This window comes from Gallinula chloropus (genome assembly GCF_964237585.1).
Source record: "Gallinula chloropus genome assembly, chromosome: 14".
NCBI classification, from domain to species: Eukaryota; Metazoa; Chordata; class Aves; order Gruiformes; family Rallidae; genus Gallinula; species Gallinula chloropus.
Window position 1 is genome coordinate 18020739 of NC_140099.1, and position 9974 is coordinate 18030712.

The 9974-nt window shown below is 45.8% G+C and overlaps 2 protein-coding genes across 3 annotated transcripts in view; one reads left to right on the forward strand and one right to left on the reverse strand.

Annotated features, from left to right (window-relative positions):
- The window catches only part of ASB2 (ankyrin repeat and SOCS box containing 2), a 33599-nt gene extending 27458 nt beyond the window's left edge, over positions 1-6141 (forward strand). For both annotated transcript variants that reach the window (XM_084270772.1, XM_084270773.1), the window contains one exon: positions 565-6141. In XM_084270772.1, the coding sequence (XP_084126898.1) occupies positions 565-701 (137 nt within the window). In that variant the 3' untranslated portion in view covers positions 702-6141. The remainder of the gene's footprint in view (positions 1-564) is intronic.
- Positions 6142-6971: 830 nt separating this feature from the next.
- Positions 6972-7841, reverse strand: FAM181A (family with sequence similarity 181 member A; the record flags this gene model as incomplete). The annotated part of the gene is made up of 1 exon (XM_084270493.1): positions 6972-7841. The coding sequence occupies one exon, from the start codon at positions 7839-7841 to the stop codon at positions 6972-6974; it is 870 nt and encodes a 289-aa protein (XP_084126619.1).
- Between the last annotated feature and the right edge of the window lie 2133 nt (positions 7842-9974).

Consider the following 9974-nt stretch of genomic DNA (forward strand, 5'->3'; position numbering starts at 1 on the left):
ATCAGATGTGGGTCTGACCGACTAGGAATGAGCACTGCCAGTGCAGGAAGGGCCACAAAGCTGTACCCAGCGTACAGTCAGGTTGGGGCAGGTGGGCCCTGTGATCATCTCCAGAGCAGTCCAGCAGGCACCAGTGGCCTTTAAAGAGTTTACTAATATTCTGCTATCTTAAACATCCTTTCCCTCAGGATCCAAAGCCTTTCATAGACTTTATCAGAATTCACTTTTTGGCACCAAGTTTGGTATGTATTATATTTACTTTCAGTGGAAAGGCTGAGTAATATGAAGCCACTTGTTTAAGTCCTTCTAGAAAGTCCATTGCGAAGGCTGGGATGGGATACAGCACACCATCATCCAGCCCCACTTCCTTCCCTATGCCATGCCTCAGAGTAGATGAGCTGCCACCAGTGCCAGACACATCATCCCTCCATTACAGAAACTCCCTTCTTTTCATCCCTCCTCCCATTTTTTTACCACTTTTTAACCACTGACCTGGCCAAGTCAAGCTGTCCCTCTCAAGTTTAAACCTTTTCTGCTCACCCTTCTGACCTGCCTGTCTTTCAGAGCCTCCACGACCTCTTTCCCACCTTTGCCGCATCAAGGTCCGAAGCCTCGTTGGAAGAAGCCGCATTAAACTCCTTGAGACCTTGCCTCTCCCCCACAGACTGATTCGATTCTTACAGCACGATTACACACAGTGACCCCAGGCACGCCGGACACGCAGCAGCTTCCTGACATGGCACCCAGCGTCATTGGCATCCTGAGGGTGCACATCCTGCACGGTGGGGAGGAATTGCTGCTGGCTTGGTCAAGCACCTTGCAATGATTAATCTCAGAGAAATATGCTTCTGAAGCCTGAGTGAGAAGAAGGGGACTCAAGTTGGAGAGCTAAGCATAGGACTGTTGTTAGGTTTTCCCAAGAGAAAACACATACGATTCACCTCCGAGCTTGGTCTGCAAAGAACAAGAATTGAAAGCCAACACTGAAATATTAATAGTGCTGAAGCAAGTATCAGTGAGGAATTGAAGGGTATCCTGGGACTGTGGTGCAGCTTAGCGTCCTTGCTGTGTTCCCAATTCAGAAATTGTCAAGAACTAACATCTTTGGGAAAACAATCACATTTCCTTCACTGACTGAAATTTTTATTTTAGTTTCTGTTCTACTGCTTGGATTTCTACTAAGTGTGCTGGTTGCTAATTTCTGATACTTTGACACCATCTTGCTAACACTTTTGCTTTCATTTTTGGACCTTTCTTGTTCAGTAGAGTACTTGATTTCTGAACATTCAAAGCTCAGAACTTTTTAATACACTCAAATCCAGAAATTCTGATTCCTTGAAAAGTCAAGGTGAAGGTTTATTTAAGAAGGATGTAAGAATTGTATTTGTACATAGCAAATACAGTTCATGCTCTATTACATTTGCAGTAAGTATTAGGTAAAATTCTGCTTCAGAAAATTATCTAGACTGGGGATTTGAAGGCAACTCTGATCCCTTCTTTGGTTTTGGGGTTTGGTTTTGGGGGTGGTTTTTTGGTGTAAATTAGTAGTAGCTGCACTTTAACCAGTAGCTTTACTCTGTCATGAAGCTGGTGTCAGAACTGAATAAAGCCCTAGAGGAGGATGAACAGAAAGTGATGTGCAGGAGAGAAGCAAGGTAAATAGGGAAAGGCGACACTACTAAACCCATTTTACCTGTTGCTCCCTTAGCAGATCTCATCTCTACAAAACCCAGCCTCTCCTACCTCCATGGACCTCTCTGGCTATAACAATACCATCACTGGACGAAAAGGGAGATTATTTCAAAATTGTGAAAGTCAGACTTTGAGATTTATGGGAATGAATACCCAGAATTAGGCTCTCAAATCCTCATTCAGGTGCCTGAACGATGCCGAGTTGGTTGCGCCAGGTGTACTTCCACTTAAGCCAATGGGACCACATTTGGTGTGAGATACTACAGAGGCAGAGTAAAAGTCTTAGCACTTAGCCCTGAATTTCCTGACTTTGGAAGCCTGAAGTATGTATTAGCTCCCTTTGACACTGATGAAAGTTATTATCTCAGCTTCTTTGAAAATTAGGTCACCTATTTACATCTCAGATCCACAACTGATTTATGGCAGCTTAACAAGTTACCATCTATCAGCTGAACCACTGTAATTGTCCGTGAAATTCTTGCATTGAAGTTTTTAACAAGTCACATTCACTCACAGCTGGGGAGTCCAAGGAGCCCATGAAGGGTTATTGGAAGTGACTACAGCTCAGTTGACAGGTGTGACCTGCTGAACCAGTGGTTTGGTGAGCGCCTCATTCCTTACTAGGCACTTAAGGAGGAGCCTAAATTTGGAACTGTCTTTGAAGATCTTATGCTAGAAGCAAGCTCATTCTTACCTTTGGTGACAAACGAGCTGTGCACCATGGTTTGTTTGGATTGCCCACAAGAGACCTGACAGCTCTGGTTTTGTTTGTTGGCCTGCATGCCTTCCATGGAATCAGATAGAAATTAAGTAGGGAAAATGCATTTCACCGAGTTTTATTTGTGTGGAGTTTTATACCTTAACACAGGACTAAAAGTGTGTTGCACACATATAAGTCTGTCTGGGCACATAATTTCAGAATCTGTGATGGTTTTGTGTGAAATGTGTTTGGCACTTGTGTGACAGATTATGAGCAGAAGAAGGCATGGTCCCTTTCCCAAATGCACAAGAAGTCAAAAAACCAACAGTTTCAATTCACACTGAACAGTGATCCCCTTGCAAAGCTTTGGGAAGTTAAGTGAGATTATTCCACTGCTGAAATTTAATTTGATGACTTCCATTACTACCAGTTTACAATCTACTCCCTTGTCTCCTGCAACATGAACAGGGAATTGCTTTAGGTTGGAAAAACACTGGATGGAGGGAAAGGGTTGGGGAACAGGAAATCTTCAGACCAGTTTTGCCAGTGAAGGCCCTGTATTGGTAAGCAATAGCTTGAGAGATGGAAAATCACCTGTGTGGTTCATATGTCGCTCACTTTATGAGAGCAGCAAAGGTCTGGGTCTTACATTAATCTAAATCAGAAGAAAACTCCTTGAAGTTACTTGAGTGTAACAGAGTCATAGAGGGTGATGGATACAGATACAGCCTGGTGAACTTAAGCACTTGTTTGGTGTGCAAAAACAGCCCTGGAGACAGCTGACTGACAGAAGGAGTCACAATCGCCAACTGCATGTGTGAGCTGCAGCGTGGGGTCTCATTAGCTGCCCCAGGCTGGGCATTTCCCATGGGTCAGCATTGTGACATACACAGAAGGCTCACGAGCTGCAATTTCTTTTTATGTCCTTGGAGAAGTTGAAACTGAGTTTGAGTGGAACAAGAATGGAAAGTTCCTTTCTTCTTTCAATCAAGGGACCTTTATCTCTACTAGGAGAGCATTGGTCTGATGGGAATGTACTGCACCTGTGGGTGTACACACTGTGTACAGAAACTGAGAGGAGCCTGTTGGAGGGAGAATCTGGTAATTACAATGTTGTTAAGTCCCTTCTGCTTGATCTTTATGTTTATTTGCACTGAAATGCAGCCCATTACCTCTCCACTCCAGTCATTGACACAGTACTTTGTGCGTAATACTGAATCTGCCCAAATTCCATGTGCATTTAATACACCTACCTAGAAGTTGCTGTGAAAATACAAATATCCCACAACCTGAACAAACCAGGCTTTGTAAGCAGATCAGTAGTTCTAGTGCAAGGTAAAGAGGCTTGTTTTAACAAAGTGTGACAGACTCCTTCAGAAATGATGACTTTATGGGAAATGTTCAAGGAATATTTCATGACCAGGTTACTGTACTTTTTTTTTTTTTTTACTGCAACGTGCAATTCACTTGATGTTCTTGTGCACTTTTTTGGATTTTTTTTATTTCATTTTGTATGAAAGCTTTTTCATTTACCTCTACCTTCCCATAATTTATAAAAGCTATTGTGGTTTCAACAGTTTAAATTTGCATTGTTGTAGTAAATAGCAGTTCTCAAATGTTAACTTTCAATCTTTCAAACAATGTATCAATAAACAAGTAGATTCTGGAGGGCTATCACCTGTCCTGTATCACAGCATTGTACAACTAAACACAAAAATAGCCAGGAAAACTTTGAATTATTCTAAGTTTGAACAGTTAATAATTTTGATGGTAATCTCAGGGGTGAGACACCAGTAAGCATTGCTGGAAAGGAGACAGGGTTGCTATTCTTTGCAAACCTTTTGGAAAATCTCACACATCCCCATTCAGTGATTTTGAATATGCTTAACAATTGTCTTCTGTTCATTTGTGTTTTACTTCACTGCTGCTCCAGTTCAGAACCCCAGCAAGCGCCACCGCCTGCCCTGAGCTAGGGAGCAAAGTTCCACATCACAAAGGATTTTAAAGTTTTTTAAAGTCACATCACTCTGAATCTGAGGGTAAGCATATAAACATCTGTGTCTTGGAGGTTATTTGGAGAGGTCTGGTTCAATCCTTCCTCATAACTGAAAAGCATGCTATTCCACTACGTGGAGAATGTACAGCAACACACATTCAAATAGAAACAGTTTGAAAGAAGAAAAAGAAAAACAAAACACAGAATTTAATACCCAAATGACAGAAACTTGATTTTAACTCTTTTCTTTCTCTGAATTTCTTCAGAAATGAAATTTCTGCAAAGGCTATCTACTTTGCCAAGTATTTTAACTTTGATGGAAATCTATATTCTAGTGTGATATGCAGCACCTTCAATTTTCCCTCCTGAATTGCAAGAGGAACACCTGTCCGCAGCAATCACTGCAATACCTGTGGTATATTCCACAACCTGCCCTGGTCACCCAGCTGGAAATCCAGAGCAATGCCAAGGAGGTTTCTCTGCATTGATAGCACTGCCCAACGTTCACCCTCTGGCTTCATCTGGGTTACAACATGGACACAGAGCTATTGATGTGAGAAAGCGCTCCTATTGCCATGTAAAAAAACCTTTGTCTACACCTTGGCAAATTAAAAGCCATATTTGTCCTCCCATTAACTTAAATGGGAGTACTTGCTCTGATTTCTGGAGAGGGACAGAGTCTCTTCATGGATTTTTTTTCCAAAAAGAAGAAGACATTCAAGTATAACTGTATCTTCACTTCTGGATCAGGAACCAACCCTTTAACCCTTAAACCAGCTCGTTACCACCTTGTATGTAATTTCAGGTTATGTGCTACCAAAGCCATTTCTCTCCCATAGGAGTAGTTTACACAGGCGTAGATAGATAGATAGATAGATAGATAGATAGATAGATAGATAGATAGATAGATAGGCAGGCAGGCAGGCAGACAGTGTCGGTAGTGGGGAGAAAATAAGAAAATCCATCTCTGTTTCTACTTTTGGCCTGCTAGATTAACACATTACAGCCATTGTTTCCATAAAAGTAAACATTGGTAGGATATGCCGTGAAGTTTGGGGAAAGAATGTGCTGCTTTTAGCCTGAGAGTGATTTATATCCAAACAAAAGTTGCAACCTGGTTATATAACATCAAGCCCACCAGAATATCCAAAATAATACTCCGTGGTGGCTTAAGATGATAATTTTTAATGACTGATGTGCTTGAAAGCTGTGTTGCCTGGTTTTCCCTTTTTGGAGATACCAATAGTCACAGAGAGCTATGTGCTAGCCACAAACCAAGCCGTTTGAGGCCACCTTCTGTTCAGTCTTGGGAGAAGTTCCCATTAGCTTCAAGGTGAGCAGTTTCAGGCCCTGGGAGATCACAGGTGTCATTTTTCTGTCCCTTTCCCCCCTACCCATAACACACATCTCTTGACCTCAGTGATTTACTCCAGTATAAACAAATAGATACAGAGGCCTGCAAAAGTAAACCTTTCAGATCTCACGTTCTATGCCTTAGCACCACAGGTTTAAGAGAAATCTAATTTAAAAACAATGCCTTATTAACTTTTCTAAAGCCTCTTTGTTAAACCAATTGGGAAAATTCTGGGCAAATCGTTTGCTTCCAGGTCTTGTGATAGCATCTTAAAATCAGGCAAAATAAAAGATGCCTGTGAGCTAGAAATCAAGGCAGGTATTCTATATGCTTTTTTTCTTCTGTCATATTTTATAGGTTTGTATTCAACTAATTAAACACTTTCTCATTTGTTCTGTTGATGCGGAACAACTCCTGATGTGGAAATTAACCCTGCTTCCATTTGCACCAGCTTAACACTGGCTAATATCCCATCCCCAGAAGGATTACTTTTGATTTACATCACTCTCAATAGGTAGAGATTTCTGCCCTCCTATAAACCCACCAGTTTCAAATCAAACCTGAGTCTACCCGGAAGGCCCAAAATTAACGGACTGCATTTTCAGAATCACCAAAATAAAATTACTTCCTTTCTTCCCTTAATTTTTTTTCTTTTAATTCTCTCAGTATTTACATACAAGAAGAGCTTAAATCAATTCACAAGCATAGGCTCTACATTAAATACTGTCCTTCCAGTCTCTTGCACGCAAAAGGAAGTGACCTGAATATCTTGACTTCTCTGGAATTACTTTAAAGTACAAAAACTCTTTGAATGAGTTTAATTCATTTCATTTCACTGCTGCTGCCGTGGGGCAACCCTGGAAAGATGTTCCCACATGGAGGAGGTCTCCTAGGTGTTGCAAGTGCAGCTATGAATGGCCCACAGCCCCGCTTTGCTGCAGCTCAGACAATGCACATCGATGAAAGAGCCCTGGTTTGCCTCACACCCCGTGCCACCAGCTTTGTAAGGCTTATTCCTGATTTACACCCGTGTAGTGAGAGTGGAGCCCGAGTAGCTTCCCAACAGTTAGTAATTCGCTCCAGCACGCCCAAGAGAAAGAGGGTGCGACCGCTGGCCTCTTTCCCCTTGCTACTCCATGCTGCCAGCAGCTCATGCCCGGTGCCCGGTTGGGTGTTTCAATTCACTCTCAGAACTTGTCATGTTCAGCATGACTCTCATACCCCCCTGGCTAAAGATAGCCAAAAACATTGAAAATCGGTGGGGGGATGGCGGGCTTGGTGGGGATGGGTTTCAAAACCACAGGCCTGTAGAGTTTCTGGCCCATGCCATCGGTCTCCTTGCAGAAGTGCGGCACCTCCGCTGGCAGAGTGGCTGCACTCTTCCTCCATAGCCCCAGCCCTGGGAAGGGCGATGGAGGCAGGGCACCTGGGGGCTGGTACACCCCTGGCCCAGGGCAGGGGAAGGGGCAGCAGGTCCAGACACCCACCCGGCCTGAGAGAACCCCAGCAAGGTCCTTCTCCCCAGCGTGCGGGGAAGGCTCAGGGAGGCTCTCTGGGCCAGTGGTGTCTGAGCTCCGTTTGCTTTTCTTCCCCTCCCCGAGAGGAGGGTCTCTGGGGGCTGGGAGCCCCTCAGAGCTGGTGGGAAAGGCCCTGGCTGGCAGGCTCTGGGCTGGCCGTGGCTCTTCCCAGAAGGAGGCAGGGAGCTGTCGCTTCCTCATGGGCACCTGGTCCGGCCTGGCAGCTTCAGGGTTTTGCTCCTGCAAAATGCATTCCCCGGTGAGGCCCTCCTCCAGCTCGGCTGTCCGCAGCACCTTCTCCACAGCAGCCCCACTGTGAGGGCCAGGGTTAGGCACCTCAGGCTGGGGGCCCCGGCCCCGGTCCTCCATACCCCTGCGCCAGCCGCTCTCAGGGGGTTTGCTGGGGTGGCACCGTGGGATCCGTGAGTACTTCTGGGAAAACCGCTTGAGCTGCTTCTGCAAGTATTTTCTGTGGTCAACCGACCGGCGACAAGGAGCCGATTTATCCAGAGCTGCTTTGATGTCACTGGAAGCCAGATTGACGAAGTTCAGTAGGGTTTTTACCTCGCTGTCTGATGCCATCTCACTGGATGCAGCGTGCAGGGTTTCCCATCAAAAGTTTATAATCCGCCTTTGGACAGACCTTGACAAACCTATGAACCAGGACAGTCAGACGTTAAGAGCGGGAAGCCTCAGTTCAAAGAGCATCGAGCAAACGGAGGGTGGGGGAAACATGTCAAACACCTCAGCCACACAAACAACTGTCCATCGATCCACCTCCGTGCCAGCAAGCTCCCAGTGGAGCTTCCCACAGCCCACCGCCCCACATCGCTGCCCCGGCGGCACCCCCCGGCACGGGGCCTGGCTCATGAATGCCAGCCAGCCCGGTGCCTAATCTTGTTTGATAGCACTTAGGTGGAAAGGAGCTGCAGCATCTGCTCCCACCTCCCTGTAAGCAAAGCGTGGACACTCACCCGGCGCACGGCGGCTCTTCTCACCAGCGCGGGCGGCTGCAGCGAAGAGCCCCTTCCCCGCTAATCTCGTTAGGCAGGTTACACACCGCCAACCCCGGCAGCGGCGGCCGGGGCCCGCCAGTGTTTGGACGCAGTTTGGCGAGCACTTGAGCAAGCTGAATGAATATCGACTCCGGCGAGTTCGGGGCTCTCCCAGGCCAATCAGAAGCCACTTTGCCAAATACAAAGCATCCCAATCAGGCATCAGCCTCCCCTCCTTGCATTCTTTGCCATCACAAATTGTCACCATGGGGACAGCCAGAGAAAGACAGCTAATAAATACAATCGCTTCCCCGTGATTTCTATCATTCTCCCCTATCCTCTTCACCCCTACCAAGGCCTTTCTTCTTAAAAAGACCCAATCCAAAGTGAAAACGCTGAGGATGAGTTAGGAAAGTTTAGGCACCCTTTTCTCCACACTCCCTGAAGCTGTCTGGGGGCCGACACTAACCATGCTTCATTGGCACAGGACAATGTAATACGGAGGACAGGGCTAGCCTACTTTTAACTGTTCCCCATCACAGCCCTTTTTTTTCCCCTTTTTTTCCTTTTTTTTTTTTTTTAAGGGGAGGATGATGTCAGAAAAAGGTAGGAAAGGAACAAATCTCTAAAGAGATGTGCAGATATCCATGGAAAGGGAGCTTGAGCGCTCAAGAATCTTGTCTTTATGTTTGCCCCCTCAATTGAGTTACACAAAAGCTGAATTACCCATTCAAACTACCCGGACAAAAGGATGGAGTTGGATAGTACTCTTGCATCTGTAGTCAAACAGTTAGAGACTTAAATCGAGTCGTCATGATGGAGAAAGAGTTAGACAAAGCCCATAGAATTGCCATCAGCAAACATTTTCCTGTGTCATATTAGTGGGTCTCCATGACTCCCCCTGGCCTGGGGACAATAGCACAAGTTTGCACACTCGACTACTGTCACCCTGCCAACGCTGGCAAGGAGCAGAAACAGGACAATCCTTTAAGGGGAAAGCATGCCCGCTGCAGGGAAGGTAAGAAGAGAGGGAAGAAAAGGCGTGTGAAATGCTAATTGAGCTGCTTCCTTTACTGATCCAGAGTTATGCGAGCTCTCCGCCTTCTCGCAGGCTTGTCCCTAAGGGGTGGCAATAACTTAATAGCATAGTAAAACTGAGAGCTGGGGGAAGAGGAGAGCAGAAGGGCTGCCCTCACTGTGCGCCAGACACACCAAGGACACAGATCTGGCTGCAGCCTGTGTGCCACCAGCCCAGGTTGTGCTGACTCCTACAGCCAGAGAAACATTGATCCTGCTCTCTAACTGGCAGTGTCCTGGGGATGAGAAGAGTGGAGAGGAGCACAGGATGTGTGAACCCACCTTCAAGGACATGCTGCCAGCTCTGGCCCAAACACACACACACCTTGGGGAAAGCAAGGACTAAAATCCAAGCTGCTTTGCAAGTAACATGTACCTTTCTGAGGCATCAAAGGCCTGACCACTGAGTGTTGAAAACAGCTACATTTCATTTATTTTACTGTGTTTCTATTACTTTCAGCAACTTTGGGCAGAGGTTTCAGGGACAGCTCTCCAGTGTCCCTGTACTGGTGCACCCTGTGCTGCCATCCCTATTCACATCATTTCTCCCAGTCTGACCCAAGCTACAGGTGCCAGCACCCTGGCTCAGGTGTTTCAGGTCTAGGGAGACCTCAGGGCCAGAACATCCTGCCGTAGAATATGC